The sequence below is a fragment of the Musa acuminata genome, chromosome BXJ2-2 (genome assembly GCF_036884655.1).
Source record: "Musa acuminata AAA Group cultivar baxijiao chromosome BXJ2-2, Cavendish_Baxijiao_AAA, whole genome shotgun sequence".
Lineage (NCBI taxonomy): Eukaryota > Viridiplantae > Streptophyta > Magnoliopsida > Zingiberales > Musaceae > Musa > Musa acuminata.
The window spans coordinates 30,955,600-30,975,018 of NC_088339.1; the positions used below are offsets into that span (position 1 = coordinate 30,955,600).

The 19,419-nt window shown below is 38.5% G+C and overlaps 3 protein-coding genes and 1 long non-coding RNA gene across 11 annotated transcripts; 2 read left to right on the plus strand and 2 right to left on the minus strand.

Annotated features, from left to right (window-relative positions):
• Positions 1 to 396: 396 nt before the first annotated feature.
• Positions 397 to 2,841, plus strand: LOC103975279 (probable WRKY transcription factor 21). 2 transcript variants are annotated; one of them, XM_065096732.1, is made up of 4 exons: positions 405 to 626; positions 825 to 1,539; positions 1,615 to 1,740; positions 2,249 to 2,841. In XM_065096732.1, exons 2-4 carry the CDS (start codon positions 851 to 853, stop codon positions 2,391 to 2,393), a joined length of 960 nt encoding a protein of 319 aa, XP_064952804.1. In that variant the 5' UTR covers positions 405 to 626; positions 825 to 850; the 3' UTR covers positions 2,394 to 2,841. The 2 variants fall into 2 exon arrangements, with proteins under 2 accessions (XP_064952803.1, XP_064952804.1); XM_065096731.1 differs by having other exon boundaries at positions 397 to 626; positions 825 to 1,740.
• On the minus strand, positions 1,031 to 14,340 carry LOC103975278 (uncharacterized). Of its 7 annotated transcripts, none has more exons than XR_010484650.1 (9): positions 14,114 to 14,340; positions 13,183 to 13,629; positions 12,896 to 13,066; positions 10,425 to 12,786; positions 6,522 to 6,637; positions 6,257 to 6,348; positions 3,986 to 4,139; positions 3,799 to 3,897; positions 1,031 to 1,358 (listed from the first exon to the last, which is right to left on the minus strand). XR_010484650.1 is itself a non-coding variant. In XM_065096729.1 (9 exons), exons 3-8 carry the CDS (start codon positions 13,601 to 13,603, stop codon positions 4,032 to 4,034), a joined length of 3,270 nt encoding a protein of 1,089 aa, XP_064952801.1. In that variant the 5' UTR covers positions 13,604 to 13,629; positions 13,775 to 13,854; positions 14,114 to 14,340; the 3' UTR covers positions 3,628 to 3,897; positions 3,986 to 4,031. The 7 variants fall into 7 exon arrangements, 3 of the variants coding, with proteins under 3 accessions (XP_064952801.1, XP_064952802.1, XP_064952800.1); XR_010484651.1 differs by lacking the exon at positions 1,031 to 1,358 and adding an exon at positions 2,143 to 2,765 and having other exon boundaries at positions 4,018 to 4,139; XR_010484649.1 differs by lacking the exon at positions 1,031 to 1,358 and adding an exon at positions 2,143 to 2,765.
• Positions 14,341 to 14,669: 329 nt separating this feature from the next.
• On the plus strand, positions 14,670 to 15,310 carry LOC135606026 (uncharacterized). The gene is made up of 2 exons (XR_010484653.1): positions 14,670 to 14,864; positions 15,040 to 15,310. It is a non-coding gene; the product is annotated as an uncharacterized LOC135606026 (long non-coding RNA).
• Positions 15,311 to 16,081: 771 nt separating this feature from the next.
• LOC103975277 (thioredoxin H1) lies at positions 16,082 to 17,750 on the minus strand. The gene is made up of 3 exons (XM_009390196.2): positions 17,459 to 17,750; positions 16,440 to 16,562; positions 16,082 to 16,349 (listed from the first exon to the last, which is right to left on the minus strand). The coding sequence occupies exons 1-3, from the start codon at positions 17,543 to 17,545 to the stop codon at positions 16,215 to 16,217; spliced, it is 345 nt and encodes a 114-aa protein (XP_009388471.2). The 5' UTR covers positions 17,546 to 17,750; the 3' UTR covers positions 16,082 to 16,214.
• Between the last annotated feature and the right edge of the window lie 1,669 nt (positions 17,751 to 19,419).

A 19,419-nucleotide genomic window follows, 5' to 3' on the forward strand; every position in this document is an offset into this window, starting at 1 on the left:
TTCTTTTCCTTCAAACTTTTTAAACTTTTCAATTTATTTGATTCTGATTTTTGACTTCGAAAAATCAGAATCGATGAAAGCGAAATCGACAATTCAAAAAAAAAAAAAAAGGTCTATGCAGATAAATTAAGGTTCTTATTTTTTATCAAACTATTTTCACATTAAGTTCCTTTTTATATAAAAATTATGATATCTCAACTTAATCTTATATTAAAAACTAATAAAAATATAAATTGATTTATAAGGATTGGATGAGTATATTACTATGACTTGAGTTTAGATTTTTTTTTATTTTTTTTTAAATAACAAAATTAATAGGTTCATCCATTCCAACCTGCTGTGTCTTCCCCGTCACACCATCCCATGCCGCGGACGTCGTGGGAAGACCACCACCACCCCGGCCCCCACCACCACCGCCACCGCCATCAGTTTCCCACGAATCCAGCCATGGTCGGTTCATCCATCCACGCGCCCCCCATCCATCCCCCCTTCTCCTCCCTTCTTACCCTGGTGGAATCGACTTCCTCGGAAATCTTATCTGCTCTTTTGATCAAGATCTCGTGCAATCTGCTTAAGCGAGCACCTATTTCCGGTGCCTTCGAGCTCAATTCGATCGTCAAAATCTGGTAACCATTTTTTCTCGGTTAAGTTTCTGGCCATCTGCTTCTTTATTTTATGTTGTGTGTGACCATTTTTTGTGATCCATCTTGTGGGAAAGCCAGAGAAAACTCGATCAAAATCCAATCTTTGGTTAAATTTCCTAGGATATACTTAGGTATCTCCGGTGGGTATAATCTCTCATGATGGAAATTTGGGATTTTTAGGGTGATTCAAGGTGTGGTTTCTCGAAATGGAGCGAGTGCAAGAAGCTAACAAGGCTGCTGTAGGGAGCTGCTACAGGGTCCTCAGCTTGCTCTCTCAGTCCCAAGATCAAGATCAATCAAGAAAGCTGGCGGCGCAGACAGGGGAAGCTGTTGCTGCATTCAAGAGAGTTGTGTCATTGCTCAGTGATAGTGCGAGGGAGGCAAGATTTAGGACTATGAACAAAGTCAAGTCTCCTTCCGATCATAAGATTGTCCCTTCTCTCACAAATTCTCAGCTACTCCCAAGAGATGCCTTACATGATAACGATCGCAATCCCAACAACCTACTCCAACTCTCTCAAAGGAGCTTCCTTGAGAACCAAAAAGCCGGACAGGATCCATCATCAGCTCACCGCCGATTCCTACCGCAGCAGCAGCAGAACAATCAAACGTATCGGCTTCAGCAGCAAATGAACATTCAGGCTGACATGTTGAGGAGGAGCAGTAATGGCATAAGTATCAAGTTTGACAACTCTGATTGCACTCCATCTGCATCTACAAGTATGAATGGAAAAATCACCAGCTTGGAAGGAAAAGTGTTCCATCTGATCGAGGGGCATGCATCATCCAACCCGGTTAACCCACATCCTCCTCCCAAGAAGACCAGTATAGTTAAAGGGGAGGACAACAATGGGAAATGTCCAAACAATGGCAGGTGCCACTGCTCAAGAAAAAGGTTAGGCTATGCAAGTTTTGTTTGTGTATTGCTGCAAACTTTGCTGTCAATTCCTATACATTGCTTCTTTTACAGGAAGCTGAGGATCAAGAGATCCATAAAGGTGCCTGCTGTCAGTGAAAAGCTTGCAGATATCCCTCCTGATGATTACTCATGGAGGAAGTATGGTCAAAAGCCCATCAAGGGTTCTCCTCATCCTAGGTGCATATTACCATTTCTCTTGTGCTTAGGATGTTAGTAACTCAAGTTTCTGTGCTCCTCGCTACCGTAGAAAAAAAAATTTATCTCATGAATTGAATAGCATTTTTATCTTGACATCAATAATGTTGTTAGAGTCATTTTAATTTTTGTTGTATAAATGCCTTTTAACTTGAGTTTCATATTTGCCATTTATATGCTTGTTTAGATGCAAGTCTTGGTTTCAGTTAAAGCACTCTAGTTTAGATGGTAGAGAGTACTACTGATTTATGTTAGCTGGTATATCTCATTTCTATCTAATTGTGATTCAACTCCTACCATTCATCCAAACTTGTCATTAAAGATCTAATACAACTAATAACTGAGTTCAGAATTCAACATCTCATGAATATTGTACCTTCTAAATTCATGATTAATACTCAATTCCTTTATTTTTTGTATTTTTGTTGAATGTTCTTACTGCATCAATCATTAAACCAACTAAGAAAGAGGTGATAAATCCCAAATGCAGGGGGTATTACAAGTGCAGCAGCATTAGAGGCTGCCCTGCAAAGAAGCATGTGGAGAGGTGCTTGGAAGACCCCTCCATGCTTATTGTCACCTACGAAGGCGAGCACAACCACACCAAGCTTCACACCCAATCTGCCCAAACATAGATACTAATCTCCTCCTCACAGCCAGTGCAGCCTACTGCTGCTTCTTGTACATATCAACAGTCAGCAGTTTTTGATGGGTGATCAATCATTATCTTCGATTCACCTTTTGGGATGAAAGAGAAGGTGGGCATGCTACACATCTGCAAGCCTTTTGATGACTGGAGCACTTTTTCTCACCGTAAAGACAGATTAACTTGTGAAGACAACATGTTCTACCAATGTTTGGTGTCATATAAGCAGAGTACTGTGGTTGTTAATGCTCACAAGTGTTTGTAAGAATGAGATGCCTTGGCAGTCATGGAACTTCCATGGAGCCTGCAAGGAGTCGCTTCAAGGACGCAATGTGCTGGGTCCAGTGCAGCTACTAATATGCTACAGAAAAGAAACAGACACTTTGTTGATGCAACAAGCTAAACTTCTACGAAATAATTGATGATATTATTTATTATGTGGGGGTGGGTGTGGGTGCATTGAACAAGAACATGTTTTTAGCTGATCCAGGATTATTGACTCTCGAGTGTTGCTTGTTCATGGCTGTGCCATTACAATCCACTGGTGTTCTCTGGATTCATAATGAGCCATTGCAGTATTGCATGATAACTTCTGAATGGGTTGAAACTGAGGCCTCTTACTAGCAACACAACCTCTGAGATAGGATCCTCAACTTCATGGAATAAAAGATGTGATATTGCTTATTTGCTTTAAACTCATAGTTCCTTACAAAGCACCAAATGTTAATCATGGGACCCAAACTTCACCTTGGTGAGCTGTCTGCAGTCCCAAAACTGATGATTTCAATTCTACCAGATTTAAAATCAAAACAGAACCAGTTCCAGATGGTTCCAATTTCGATTCAAGAACGGCCGATTTGATTTTTGCTTCCCACTTCGAATTCAAACTGCCTATTTTAATTTTTATTTTTTTTCAAAATACCCCTTCAGTTAGTCATTTATTAAGGACCAGATTCATCATTTGGAGAGAAATTTATTTAGATTTTTTTTTTGACTAGTTCAAAACTGAATTGGAACCATCGATTCGGATTCCAAATTTCAGGAACCAGAACTGAACCGTCAAAATCTGGTTTCAGTTTGGTTTGAAACCGTCAAACAATTGATCCAGTTTGGTTCCAATTCTTGTTCGATTTGTCTCCGGTTCAGTCTTGGTTCAAATCGGACCGTGATCAGGTCTAGCCATGTACTCTCAAGACTTTGATTTTTTTTTAGTTCAGAATATGTGTTACCAAAAAAAATTACTATACATCTCATAAAATATCAATTGGTAATGACTAAACATGGATATGTTGACTACCACACTTTCAGATCACTTAGCTAAATAGAACATACATTTCATAGTACTTTAAGAACTCTGGAAACTTAAAAAAGAGAGAGTTCTAAGTTGATCTTACGATGTCTCCATTTATATTGCTTTACTTGGATGTCTTCCTTTCAGATTTCCTTGAAGCATCTCATAGGAAATGTTTTTATGATGTAGCTAAGCTTCGCACCTGAAAAGAAAAAAAATGGAGAAAGTGAATCATATAGTAATTGCACTGTTTGTTGAAATTAATAACAATTTGTGAGTCTGATTAACACCATCAGGCTGCTATTGGCACCGTGATTGAAACCTTGAAGCATCTTCTTAGAATCCAAGCTCCTCTCTTTCTTTAAGTTTCTCACTGAGTTGCTCTATTGATGGCATTTTGCCATCAGCTTCTAAAGTAGCAGATAACCAGGCCTTCAATTCTTCCTGCAGATACCAAGGTTTATCAGAAAACAAGACTGACAATTGATGTTAAAAAATCCACAACCTAACAACACCAATATTTGGTGATTTGTGCCCAGATTAAGCCATGTCATTGCTCAATATGAAATCGATGAAATCTGAGAGAGTAGTGACAAAGTTATTCTCAGGATGATCTTAAGTCATTGTCCATATCACAAGATTCGATACAATGAATCATAGAGAAAAATAGCATATGGATATAACCTTGTTTTGTGTTTGTTTATTGACCACAGTCAACTGATGCTGTTGAATAAATGGTAGCATATGCAAAAAAACCTGTTGATATAGACCATGGTATGCAGTACCGAATGGTACCGCTCGGTACGGGCGGTACGTACCGGTCCGATAACATACCGGTATGTGGACCGTCCGGTACCGCTACAGTGCTACAGTATTACACCGTTGCAATGCTATAGTGCTACAGTAATGAAGAAAATATATAAAATTGTTCGGTACACCAGGGTATACCGCTCGGTATGCCCTAGTGTACTGCTCGGTACGCCGGTACCATACCATACCGAGCTAACCTCGAAACACCAGTACGATACGATATTGCATACATTGATATAGACCATGTTCCATTTAGTGACATGCGACCTTCATGTTGACGACTAGATTAATAAAGTGCACAACATACTGGACTCCACATCTTCCATGGCATGGTATGCAGTACCGAATGGTACCGCTCGATACGGGCGGTACGTACCAGTCCGACGGCATATCGGTACGCAGACCGCCCGGTACCGCTATAGTGCTACAGTATTACACTGTAGCAATGCTATATTGCTACAGTAATGAAGAAAATATATAAAATTATTCGGTACACCAGGATGTACTGCTCGGTATGCCAGTACTGTAGCGTACCGAGCCAACCTCGAAACATCGGTATGGTACGGTATTGCATACCTTGTTCCACGGTGTTTGTCAAATGCTAAGACCCACTAGAAAAATTGCTCATGAAGTGGCTGGCTTGTGAATTGAATTATGGGCTGATTTCTTGGTTAAGGGATCATCACGTAAAAGAATTAGTACCTAACATACTTATAAACTTTGAATATCTTGACATATGATGAGACTAATAGGTTTGCTAAGGTTTGTCTTTCATGTGCAGTGTGAAACATCCAAATTGTGATGATCCTCTTCCACCATCACCTCCTCATCCTGTTCTTCGTTCTCTGCAGCCTCCTATCAAAATTTCTCCTCCTTCCCTGGACAGATATGTTCCCATAGACCAATATTGATATTGGACTGAGACCTGAAACTTTGTGACTGATAAGGGACAATTTGGTCGGCCGGCCATTGGTTCTCATACTCCTCAACCAATGTGGGACTAAATTGTCTTATCAGTGCTCCCTCTGATAGGGGAGCCAAGGGCTCATAACCGAGTTGCTTTTCAGCACTATGCCACTCGTATCGTTCATGATCCTTATCATTTAGCACCAGATATCGATACAAATGAAGTCCTAACACAGTCGATAAGTAGTTACTCTAATATCATATTTTTCACAATGTCTGCATAGGCCAAGTTCAAAAAGTATTCAGAAGGTGCTATGTGTGAGTTGGTAGCAATTTGCACACATCACAAGCTTAAGCCCACATTTGGTGTGGGACTATCTTAAGGTATCAACATTGTGCTTAGAGGAACCGTTAATAAACACACACAAAAAAAGGTTTTAATAAGTAATTCTCATCACCAACATACAAACAATGATAGGTTGCATAAGGCAGGGTTAGAGGGCCAGCGTAACTGTTCATTTACAATAAAAAATCAACTAGAAATTTCTGCTATGAATTGATTAGGGAAGCAAGATATATGAGCTACTTCAATTAAGTTGAGTAACAGTATGCATTGTTGACCTCAGTTGATCCAAACAGCAAAAGGATGTTAAAGTTTCTAAAGGTAGGGTCCTGAACATGCCAAAAAAGAACACGATGCAAAATTGTGCCAAATCAACAATAAATTCATGGTAGAAGGAATAATGCAAGAAACAAGAGCCATCTGTACATGAATCTAGTTGGACGACAAGGAGGATTAAATAAGCAATAATTCAACTACCAAAACATGAGATTGCATTTGTTACCTCAACATAATCATGGTTCGACACAAAACAACATTCCACCGAACATTCTAGATGTCCTATGCTCACAGAAAGGCAGTTTTTACGACCAGCACCTGTAAAATTAAAATAAAATGTGAAATAAATACAAATACAAGTTGAAATTTTCAGCTATCAAGAATCTTGATCAAACTCTCTCATCTAATTATGTTATTTGCAATTTATCTTATTCCAGTCACTTTGAACAGTTCTTTTCCTGGAGATATGGAATAGGCAGGAAGAATCTTACTAATTATGCGAGCCACCTGGTACCCAGTTCCCCCTAGTCCTTTCTCCCACTTCCCAAGTCTTAGGCGTATGAAGAAACCCTCCAGGCTATAACTGAGATTTGCTGATTTCATCCATCTAATAAGATGCAAAAAACAATTAGATAGTGAACTAATATGTAAGTCAATCCATTTGCATCAAAATCCTCCAAGGACAACAGGGTTCTAAAAGGATACAATAACTTGCTACACGACGGCATATTCTAGTAATTCCTAGATGCACAGGTTCTGTTGTTCATTACAGTTGTCAGAAAACCATACCCAGATTCATTGGCTTATTTGCAACTAAGATCCTCCAAACTGCATGTCATATAGGCATCAAGCAGAAACCTACTCCAGCAAGGCAGCATCACATTTGCATTCTAATTTCCACAGACAATTATTAATCTTCCTTTTTTGTATATCACAAGTTCACTACCATTAAGTAGTGCGAAGTTCCTGAACAAATGCTCTTTAATGCAAAACCTTCATTCTTGCAGGAATAGGCACCAGAACAGATTCTTGGTAATGGTATCATAAGACCATATCACATACACTATTCCAGATTAAGAACACATATGGCCCTGAGAAAAGCTCAGACACAACACCATTTGATATAAGATCTAATTAGGAATTATAATATATCCTGTTGATCCGCATAAAGGCTGACCTGATCCAATCCGATTTCAACTCACATATTAGGGGAGTGGGACCACATAAACAAAGGAAGCACTGCCTCTCTTCAGTAATGCCTCTCTCTCTCCCACTGTCTCCCTTTTTCCCTCTCCATCTACCTCAACCTTAAGTCTCTCTCTCTCTCTCTCTCTCTCTCTGCTGATGTTGCTTCCTCACTCCTCCCTGTTGCCAACCTCCTTGGCACTAGTCAACTGGACTGGATCAGACAACAGATTGGAGATCAAGAATTCAGATATGATGACCAACTCAATCCTGATGGGACCTGGATCCCGAAGAAAGGTTCATCTTATGTCCTTCATCTCAAAAAGAGCTAGGGAATAAAAGGAGAAAAATAAAAAATTATGTCAGCATCAGAGGTCTCTCTCATTGTCCAACCCTCAAACAGGTTATTGCTCAGATGATACAAAATTATGGTACTTCCAAAATTGAAGTAAAACCATCAGCGGCTAATATTATATATTACATGCTTCATGTTAGCCACATGGTTTCATGTCCGTCTTTTCATGATAACAGGACATTAATTGATTTTATTAACATAATCGTTGTTAAGTGTTGAGATGTGCATGAGTTGAATCGACATTAATTGATTTTATTAACATGCCCGTCTTTTCACAAATGTTGAATCGACTTGAAAACATTATGAACTCGTGAAACAATCGAGGATTAAAATGAAGTCTCCATCATGAAAAGAAAAAATGGTCTAGATATGCAATTTTTACTACATATTTGTACTAAGCTTGAAGACATGGAATAAGTGTAGGAAACTATGGATTTCTATTAAGCCATGGATTATAGTTAAAGTTGGCCACTACCTAGCAATCGAAGGGCAAAGTTGGTTACTAGAGGCACCAATGGGTTATAGTTAGTGTTTTTCTCAGTGGAGCTCACTAAAGTGATGGATGGTTGATTGGATGATCTTGCTTTAATGTCAATATGTTATCATAAATTCCATGAGAAAAAAGCTTGACATACTTAAAAGAGAGCCTAAGATCATATTATTAGAAGCTTGACATTCACTAATTGAAAATCATCAAATAGGGGGTCTTCGAAGGATCCAGAGTATCATAGACAAAACTATAAACAGAGTGTTCGATGTAATGCTTGTGTATGTCCGTGTTTTTCAGTTTTGTTCATGTCATGTGCTATCCAGGTGGCACGTGGCTAGATGGGCATTTGGGGTAGTGTCTAGGGTTGGTTCGTTGTCTTGTTCTACAGCAATATCATGTGGGCACTTGTGGGGACTTTTGGCCACAGCAGAGCACCTTATACATTTTGTCGTGCAACCGTTCAGAGCTTACAAGTTTATGTTTATAATTTGCATTGTCTATTAAATGTTTGTTGAAATGATTACTTGTGGAATCCCGAGTTAAATGTTTTCTCTAACTCATCTTCTCTTTTGCAAGTCCTAAATGGACTTTAAGATATTTCAGGGAGGCTGACCATTGCAGACGGACACGCAAAGGTGTCGTACCATTTAGGCAAAACCAGTTAAGTCCATGACAAGAGGATGAATAATGGCTAGATCATGGATGATTCACTACAAAAACATTTTCATGTATTTTTTCTCTTTAAATTTTATTTTATGTCTTTATTTTATAATTGTATTTGTTTGATAATACATATTATCTTACCTAGATTTTTGCTCGTTAGCTCAATCATTCAATGTACCAAGTTGTGCTTGATAGTTACGTTTCATGTGGCTAAACAATTTACTGAAACCTGCTCATACTTCACTATGATTCTATCATCTCAACCTCTAAAAAATAATATAATTGCTCTCTGATTCATTTCCACAACAACTTAAAGGTATGACCCAAGTCAAAAAAAACTTAAGGTTATGATATATTGATCATAAAGACCATTTCGCTATAAAATGTCAATCGACCTCAACAGAAGTCTCACTTGATGTTCCTTGTTCCATTTGTGCACCTCAAACATGGGTTCATTTGGCTCCAAATAATTATAATACCATATTCTCTCTTTTGATATGTCCTATGTACATTAAACTAGTTTCACAGTTTAGTAACAATAGGCATAATATCCAAGCTAGCATATGTAGTCCGTTCTAATATGTTTTCTAGCAAACCATACATTCATCTCAACTACATCTTATGACCTTCAAATCTCAAGTGACCTATTTCATATCACCACAGTGAATAATTTCTGGGGTATAGCAGAGATAAGCGAGTGAAGATGGAAAAGAGAAATCGTTATTGTTCTCTACGCGAGTATCAAGTTACCCAACCTAGTCAACAGATTCAACTCATCAAGTTACACCCACGGAACATGCATAAGAGAACTAGACAAACAAGTATGACAGCATGATGCAGATTTTTGTTGATTGTGCAGCTTCAAATAATTTTTCGATCAAGTGTGAAGACTAGGAGCAAGGAATTCTTTTAGTTTTTTATTATTAGAGTATGTTTAAGAACTGTTTTCATGATCTAACTTGAATCAGACAGCTAACCAGATCAATTATTATTAGAGTATGTTTAAGAACTGTTTTCATGATCTAGCTTGAATCAGACAGCTGATCAGATCAATTATTATTAGAGTCTGTTTAAGAACTGTTTTCATGATCTAATTTGAATTAGACAGCTAATCAGATCAATAGTTGTGATTCTGTTACTCAAAGAGGGGACCGTTTAAGCCATAATTGCCATGATTAAGCATAATGTCATTAAATATGTGCTTAAAAACTTAAATGGTGTGACAGTTTGATCTCAGATGTGACAACTCATGGCTTGGTGCTTCATAATTAAATGCAATAAAAACCACTTGTTCCATTTAATAAGCTTTAGCATAAAAAATTGTCCTTTTGAACTTGTTAACATATGTGGTTTTGTTTGGTTCTTTTCAATGAAAATGTCTGACCTGTTAAGACTCTAATCAATCTCTTTATGGTTTCATTTTCTACATGGATATTTGATGCATCAAAAAGCTAATACAACTGACATGGACAGTATGTCCACACAATTGTTACCCAACCAAAGTTCGTTTGGATTTTGCAATCTACTGTTGGGTTGCATGAATTAATATGAATTGATATTACAGATTCAACAGTTGAATGCAAAACAAGTAGAAGTTTTTAATGAATTTTCCCCTGCTTTAAGAATATTCATGCAAGAAGATTATTTCTCAACGGAATTTAAAAAACACCAGAGAAAGTGTTCATAAATCAATAGTGTCACCTTATTACATCAGTGCGAGATAATCGAAGCCTCCTTATTGCTTTGAAAATTCCATTTTGTTCATTAGAGACATCTGTAGCAATGCTCTTATAGAATGGTGTAATTTGATTTTTCCTTGACTTGTTCTCTGAGGAACATGAAGCCTGTTGATCCATGTTCACCATATCCTCTGCCCGATAGCCCTTAAAAACTTTTGCAGTAGGGAACAAAACTCTGTCTGCACAAATGCTTCTATAATTAACAGTTTGAGCATCCATTCTTGAATCTTCTCTTTCTGGTAATTTACTTTTGTTAGCATGTTGCTTATTTTTGTCTCCAGACCACAAATTTACTCGGCTATCATGCTTTCCTTCTCTCACAATACAACTTTCATGTGCAACACTGAAAGAACTATTGCTGGTATTTTTTGTTTCCAAGGAAGCATGGGGGCATGAAATTGCCCAGTGATTAACCTGAAAGCACCGAATGCACAACCGGGAAGACATATGTTTGCCATCATACGAATCCAAAATGTCCTTTACATCCTGGAGGTCAAAATCTGCTAGCTCTGAACATTCTCTTAAGCTGTGACCATTTTTTCCACAAAATAAACAGGTTATGGGAGTACAAGACAAGTTACGGTTATGTGAAACTTTTGATGGATTCATGTCAAATCTTTTTGCAGAGCAAGAAGCCGCCATATCTGTGTTCTTAAAATTTTTAGATGGTATAATCGAGCTTACTCTAGGGTTTAGCATTTGATTGTCTAGCCTCTTTAAACCACAGGAAAAAGTAGGATTGACAGCATGCTTGCTTACTTCTCTAGCAGACTCCCTTTGATTTTTTAAGTAAGAGGAGACGCACTTATCAGGAAACTTTTCCTCCTTGTCGAAAGCACCATGATCATTTATGCTCAAATTGCATTTTTCTGATCTTAAAAGTGGTGAAGACTCTTTCCGCAGAAACCGAGTAATCCATAAGTTCTCAAGGTAATTGCTTTTCTCCCTGCACATCATACTTACTGGGCTCTTTGGATGAGAACTAAGCTTTCCATTTCCTTTCTCCTGAGCACATATTAAACCTTTCCTAGCTGAGGAACTTGAAGTGTTCATGCTATTGAAAGCACATGTCTGCCCCCTGTTTTTCTCAAACTCTTCATGGATTTGAGAGTTGGAGGAAGATACATTGATCATTATTGGGGGTGCATTTTCAACATGATAACTGGCCTGATTGTGCCTCTCATTCAAAGAAGAAACTTGACTGTGTGATTTGCCACTACCTCCACCACAGACAACACAAAGACCACTGGCAGACAATGGTTTGTTAGTTAAATGTTCTTTTAAGTCATTATATGTTTGCTTGCCTCTTGCAGGATCCATTAAGTTGAACTGCAAAAAGTTACCAAAAGCATGATTGGCATAATGTTTATAATGTTCCCCCATGGCTTTTACATCTTTGGAAGTACCGCCTTCTCTTTGATGATCATCACTTGTGGTATCTGGGGCTATCATATTTGGACAGTACAGCGCCTGGAAGAAAGTATTAAAACCCGGAGTTTTGCACATAACTCCCCCAATCTTCTCATGTGATATTCTAAGCGAACCAAAGCTTTCTTTCATGCTATGATAGGATTGTGGAAGAAGTGCCAAGGAAGTCCTGGTCTGATCGTATCTTGAGAAACTGCTCGTTATGGTTGATATCCAATTAATAAAGGAGCTATCATTTCTGATGAGAGATCCTGGGCAAGAGTGTTCATTGCCGTCTCTCTTAATTCTTTTACATCCTTCGGTGGTCTTAGAATCAAAACTGAATGCTCGTTTCCCTTTTGAAATTAATCTCTGACCGTTACTGCTTTCAACACTCTCATTGCTATCCTCTTTCTCTTTCATACTGCTATCATAATCTTCATCATCAAAGAGGATTTTTTCCTTACCTTTCTCCAATTTTCCAGGATTAACATCTGACTTAGACCTAAATTTATTAGTCTCATTTTTCATTTTAATATTTTGTTTTTCATCTTTACTTGCCTCTTGAAAAAGTGATGCTACAACCAAACCATCCTTGCTCTGACACCCTACACTTTTAGATTGTCTACCATAGGAATGTTGACTACCATGAAGCTGGAAGCAAACTAGATTGTCAGTTTTCCTGATATCATCTTCTTGGGTGTCACGGAAAACTAAATCAGGATGTTTGCATTCTGACGATTCTGATGATCTGTTACTTGATATTGACTTTCCACTTCTTGTTGACACTGAGTCATGAGAATCTGATACTCCTACCAAGCCAGATTTTTGAAATTTTGGTATATCAAGAAGCACATTCGAGGTTCCAGCAGTAATTCCAAAGCCAGCTTCAGTTTCTGCTAGATCAGGCCTGGGACCTTTTGGACAAGATGGTATAGAATCAGACTCACACTAGTATCTGGACATTCACAATGATGACGTTTATATTTCAGAGAGAAAATTTGATAAACATTGTGTTAGAACTACCTGGAGAGAAATTTTCATTCTGCAGATTATCTGCATCTGTGGCAGGACAAATGACATGCAAACACTCATTGCTCCGAGGGGAGCATGGATCCTCACCATTTTTAACCGACTGACTAATATTTATATCTGCATCATTCATACCTTTCTCTGGCTTCTTGTCTCCACAAGATCCTGCCAATAAAAAAATATTTCATAACTAGCAAAGTTTTCAAATTCCTATAGAGAAAAAATGTTAAGGAAGTCAAAGTTTAAAACCTCATGAAAACAAAAGTACATATGATCCTTACGAGAATCTTGCTCATGTAAACTTGACAGAGAGATAGGTTGCGGATCAACTGATCCCTTATGCGAGCCCAAGAAAGCAATTCCATCAGCATTATGATTTGACTGTACTGTGCTCAATTCTCCTGCAATCTGATCTCTGCTAGAGCTACTCTCCCCACGATTTGTACACAGTGAAGTAGAAATTCTCATGTTGAATGATTCTGCTTTCCACAAAAAGGAGGCTTTCTTTTCAGCTTTACTGGAGTCAGTGTACTTAAGACTTAAACCTTCTTGCGGAGTCCAAATTAACTCAGAGAGTGGAGAATTGGTGATAAGTACTATCTCTGCCATTGAAGCTGCATTTGCACCTGCACCTGAGTCTTTGTTTATAATGCTTTCGATACATGGTTCAGCCGAATCCAAACCGCCTTTTATGTCCGCCATGGTTTCCTCAGTCCATTCTGGATCAGCTGAAGCACAGACACTTAAAATCAGATTTCTCTGAAAACAAAAATAGAGATACAGGGCATGAATCTACTGTCCCCATCAAGTTTCTTTTATATTTTCCATTACATCAAATGACATACATGACGCTCACATAAACAATGCACTAACCAACTCGGATGTCTCAACAGAGGCTCCAATCAAGGCTTTAAATCTTGGTCCGATATTGATCTTGGCAAATAACTGGACCACTACAGTCAAATTATACAGGACGGATCATATACTGACCTTGAACAATATACTGCCTAGTATTACTAAAAATAAATAAAGAAATCACACCCTAAAGTTGGGCCAACCTAAATCACACCCATCAAATATGAAACCCAACACAAATCAACGCAATCTTCTTCGAACCTTGCGATGATTAATATCGTAGCAGCATCATACATATAAAGTTACATATAAAGTGCAGTAATGAAGAAAGACGAAGGAAAAGAGAAATTTCCATACTACTGGTGCTGCTGCTTCATATCCTGATTTGGCCGTGACGAAAGAGCAGATCTTGGTTGGGGTTTCTAATAACAGAAAGGACAGGAAGGATTGATATTAAAGTGGGAAACATAGAAAACGCAATCTAACAAAAAGAATGGAAAGAGACGATGAGAGGAGAGGAGAGAAGTCAGATTTTTGTGGGTGTGGTGGATTCTCCACTGTGAGTCTCCGTTCATGGTGGCAGATATCGGTGTGGCTAATACAATATTATTGGTTTATAGTACCGCCTACTTCTGGAGGACCGGGTTCTGCCACGCGGACGGAGAAGGGCCACTCGTTCTCCTTCGCTGGGGGCATCTTCTTCTTCCCGCTTTTATTATTATTATTATTATTATTATTATTATTATTATTATTATTATTATTATTATTTTCACTCCAATATTTCCCCTGGCAGATAAAAAAAAGAAAAAAAATACTTAACCATAATTACTAAAAATAATGGTATATATGATATATTTAATTTTTAAGAATTACTATGTCAATAGCTTTCATTATGGGATTGGATAGGATTGGATAGGATAGGATAGGATAGGATGATAAGATGGTGAACGCGTGACAACCATGAATTCGCTTTTCATTTGCCACAAGCAGAAGTAGGTAGCAACGAAGTCACAGTAATCGTTGGGTCCAACAGGACGATGAGAGAAAGATGGAGAAACTCTTCCTATGGACGAGCTTCTGGAAGTTCAAACTTGGAGAGCTTGCACTTGTATCTATTTTCCTCCCACCTTCCTTGTCAAATTCTTGGAGAACACACTGATCCTACTACTCTACATATCTGCATTCATCCTTCTATACATCGTCTCAGAACATTTGCAGTTGAAATGAAATGAGTTGCTTCCAGGTGATTGCCATGGTTTACTTAGAGGTTGTTCTTGGAACAGCGCCTGCGTCGAAGGCACCGGATGCGGGAGGAGGAAGAAGGAGGCTTGCAGTGAACGATGATGGAATCATGGACCAGCAATTAACCAAGGCATCCGACTCGCCGTCTGAAGGTTCAGGTTGCAGTAATGGCTCCAGCGGCAATGGTGTTCTTTGCCTGATCGGCCACCGAGCAAATCTTGTTGATGCGGTGATCGTCTGAAGACAAACATGTTAATTTGAAACTCTGTAAAGATAGATGTATAAAAGTTTTCTTACCAATCGTTTACCCAATCGACTGGCAGAGTGATAGCTCAATATTTTTATTTTCTCTTTTTATTTCCTTTATTTCTTTTTGTTTTTGTCTTCTGTCTTCTTCCCCTTCCTTTCACTCTCATAAATTTTCCTTTCTTTCCCTCTTTTCCCTTGTTCTTTTCCTCTTCCTCTTTTTCTTTCTATATTTCTCTCTCATTTTATTTCATTTTTGGACGTATCTCTTTACTTTTTCTCTTTCCTCCTTATTCCTTTCCTCATCCTCTTTGTCTTTCTACATTTCTCTTTCATTTTATTCTGCTTTTTTGCCTGTGAGACATTTGAGTTGGTTAATATATTGTTGCATTAGCGAGCTTCGAATCAGTATGCGAGTAGCATATTCGCCTTTGATATAATGATTTTTTTTTTTAATAAAACATGGTTATAAGGGTGAAAAAAAATAGGACTATTGCTAAAAAAGGATAACATGAAATATCAAATAAATATTGGCTGATTAGCTAATTTGTCTCAATTTTATGACTTCTCTGATTCTTAAACAAAATTTGATAAGACATAGTTTCACGTTTCATTTCTGATACTTATGGGTATAATTTTCAAATGTAATAGAACTTCTAACCCCCAAGTAATAATTGTGCAATAAAACGACTCATATCGACTATTATACTGTTATTCAGTGATCCAAGTATATAGCTCTCATGATTATTTTTCTTTTATTTTCTAAACATCATTGCTAAGGAAACACCCAAGAGAAGCATCAATGTCACCACCATAGACCTTTGCAGGCCTTAAATGTAGATGAAAGACTAGTTTATTCAATAGTTAATATAATCATGAACCGATGGAATTCAGTACATATGTTTATTCTAACCCCACAAAATCTCCGAGTTCACGACCCAACACCGACACTAATACTGCAAGCGAGCATTCAGTTCCTCATGTGGAGCTCAATCTTCTTCGGCAACAGATCTTTACGAGCACCAACAACGCGATCCACAATGTTTCCCTGCCTCAGGAAGATGAAGGTTGGCAGTGTCTCGATCGCACAGTCCAGGGCAACCCTCTGCCATTCGGTGACACAGGTTAGAGAATTAGAAACATAATTCTCAAACAACAGCGGCACGAGTTTAATCTGCATGTTGATAGTTTTTACCTTCAGCTCATTGACGTCCACCCTTAGGAAGATGGCATCGGTGAACTTATTAGCTAGCTCAGCGAAGAACGGGGCAATCATACGGCAAGGACCACACCATGAAGAAGTGAAATCTACGACCACCTGTAAACCAGACAAATCTTTAGAGCCAACAAGAGATGCAGCAGTTTGATAGATTTCGACTCTGTTTAGCTTTACATTTTTCAGAAAATAAATATGCATTTATGAAACAGGAACGGAAGAAAAGATGTAACTAAGTTGTAAACAATGGTATAAGAAAAAACATGGATGTTGAATAGAAAGATCTTCCTGATCTCTTGGAATCATCAGCTTCACCACCATAAGTTTGATAGACTTAGTTTGACAGAACTCGATATGCTCAATTAAGTGGAGTACACACAGAATATAAAAGTTCAAAGGAAGAAAGGGTTGTGCTTTAGGCATTAGCCTTTAAATTAGATATCATTGATTAGACACCATGATCAAAAAAATGGAACCTTCCGTCACAATAAATTTGCCCCTTGGCATCCAATTACCAGAGAATAGCATTTGATGACACCCTCCTATGTTTTCTGTAACTTAGACATTAGACATCCACCGTCACAATGACATCGTTTAATTCAGATATCATTGATATTAGACATTACGGTCAAAGAATGGAACATGGCATCAGAACAAATTTGTCCCTTGGCACCCAAATAGCATTTGATGGCACTCTCCTTTCTTTTTCTGTCATTAGCTTTTCTCTCTGTAAAATTCTTGCACAATAACAATGATCTTAGACCACTATAAATCAACAGATAGAACATAGAAAACAATATCAACTCATAAAATCCTATAAAGAATGACTCAAAACCCTGAGTCTAAAATTCTAAGCTCGGCATATAAAGCTCCTCCTGCCAATGCGGGGTTTTTAGTGCAAGAAAATAGTTTGTTTCCATGACGAGGTCGCAATGTGACATTAACACACAAAACCCTAGAAGCAAAACACAAAGGGGTCGAGCAAGTCGGAACCTTACCAGCTTCCCGGACTCGCTGGCGAGTTGGAGGTGCCGGTTCCACTGGGCGATGGTGTGGCACCCGATCACCGATCCTTTCTCTGCCATCTCGCTCGATTCCCTTCTCTTCTTGCACGAAATCGGAGGACGGGACTCGAATCAACCGGGACAAGGCACTGCTTGAGGCTCCCTCCCGGTACTCGCCATTTATAGAGGAGCGCTTCGATCAATTGTGGCGCTTCTTTCGCCGCTCACGTTTCCATCAGCATCAGAGTGGAAATCATAAAGACGCCACTAGGAATCATGAAACCTTTGTCCGCCTCACGTTCCCGTCCGCCGCGTTAAAGAAAGACGATGAACCAAAGCGACGCGTTGGTATCTTTATTTAATTAATATCAAAATAATATATATTCGTATTCGGACAAATTCTCAAAAAATTTATAATCTTTTATTTCTTTTCTTCTAAAATATATCCTTCTACTTTTTTTTATCTTAAAAAAATAATATTATGTTCATGATCTCGTCAATCAACGCCTTTGTCGTTTATGTCCCTTGTTCGCTATTGTTGTCACGTTGTTATCCTCATCTTTATTTATCGAGATGACACTAAAGCCTCGTCACGAGGTTCTCACTTTTTCTCTTTTATTTTCATGATAACTTACACTGTTTGTTATCGTTTCCTTCCTCACATTCATCTCGGATATCCCTTATCTTGCTACGAGGAGGGTATCTTGGGTCCCCTTCTCCATCTTTTGAAATTCCGAGCCCTAATGATCTTTTTCATCCAACAAAGGTTAAGGGGAAGGAGGCAATCACAACACAACTTTCTTCTCTCATTCCTTACATGGCTCACCACTATAAACATTGTTTGTGTCTCCTTCCCTAATGAAGCAATGATAAGAAACGAAAGCAGACAAGGGTGCACTCCTTCATCGTAGGAGGTCGTGAATACCCTTCTTGAAGATTATACAATATGAGACATTTGAGACGAAGGCAAAAAGGGAACCAATAACAATGACGTGAGTTGTTGCGAAGATAGAGAGCGAGGGTCTTGCGATCAAGCCTTAATAGCTCCTCGACAATGATGGACTAGGGTAAGGGCAAAAGCGACTATGACAGGAAAAGACGATGATCACTAGGGCAAAGATTAAAGATAATCTATCTTCTAAAAAATAACAAGCACTATGCTAGAATAAAGTAAAAGGAGATTCTTTTTGAAAAAAAAAAAAATAATTATATCAATTAACATATACGACACTAGATTCGGACCTAAGACCTATCATTAAGATAACATTACACTAATCAATCTAGATATCACAGCAAAGAGCATTGTTATTTTAAACAATGAAAAAGTGAAATGAACTGAACAGAGATAAAAAAGAGATGGATGATGGTAATCTACTCTTATCACCTTAAAATTAAGTGACTTCACATGTCATTCCAAAGTAGATGCAAAGTGCGTGCATCCGAAAGATTACATGCTATATATAACTCGGTCGACGTGTGCGCGCGAGGCACGTCCTTTGCAGTCGAAGCCTATATCATTCATTTCATTTCGTTTCGTTTCGTGGTTCACCGTTCCTCTCTCTCTCTCTCTCTCTCAAGTTGTGGGAGGGGAATACAATGCTTTTGGGAGGCCAAATCCCACTTGGGTTAGCGCACCCTTTTGATTGGCGGCTAAGAATTGTTCTCCTCGCACACGCTTTTGTTGATGCGCGGTGTATGCCAGCGGGACACAAAGGCGTGTGGGGTTGAGATTCGTGTTCGAATTGATCGGTTGACGATGACGCACGAAAATTGGTGGGGTTGAGATTCGTGTTCGATTTGATTGATGGGGGCCTGTTTGTCATCGTCACCTACATAATGAAAGTTCTCTCTCGTGAGTCACGGAAGATGATGCTTTTGTCGACGGCCAGAGAGAGACAGAGACAACCGTTGGATTCCGAGTATCGATTCTCATATTTCCGTATATGATCTTAGAA

Excerpts from the sequence above, each read along its gene's own strand:
- LOC103975277 (XM_009390196.2), bottom strand. The coding sequence starts at position 17,545 with ATGGCAGAGAAAGGATCGGTGATCGGGTGCCACACCATCGCCCAGTGG. Across the intron at positions 16,563-17,458 it reads CCAGCGAGTCCGGGAAGCTG|GTGGTCGTAGATTTCACTTC; the intron begins GTAAGGTTCCGA and ends TCTGGTTTACAG. Across the intron at positions 16,350-16,439 it reads TGGACGTCAATGAGCTGAAG|AGGGTTGCCCTGGACTGTGC; the intron begins GTAAAAACTATC and ends ACCGAATGGCAG.
- LOC103975279 (XM_065096731.1), top strand. The coding sequence starts at position 851 with ATGGAGCGAGTGCAAGAAGCTAACAAGGCTGCTGTAGGGAGCTGCTAC. Across the intron at positions 1,741-2,248 it reads AAGGGTTCTCCTCATCCTAG|GGGGTATTACAAGTGCAGCA; the intron begins GTGCATATTACC and ends TCCCAAATGCAG.
- LOC103975278 (XM_065096730.1), bottom strand. The coding sequence starts at position 13,603 with ATGGCGGACATAAAAGGCGGTTTGGATTCGGCTGAACCATGTATCGAA. Across the intron at positions 6,638-10,424 it reads TCTCGCACTGATGTAATAAG|ATGGATGAAATCAGCAAATC; the intron begins GTGACACTATTG and ends GCATCTTATTAG. Across the intron at positions 6,349-6,521 it reads CCAGGTGGCTCGCATAATTA|GTGCTGGTCGTAAAAACTGC; the intron begins GTAAGATTCTTC and ends TTAATTTTACAG.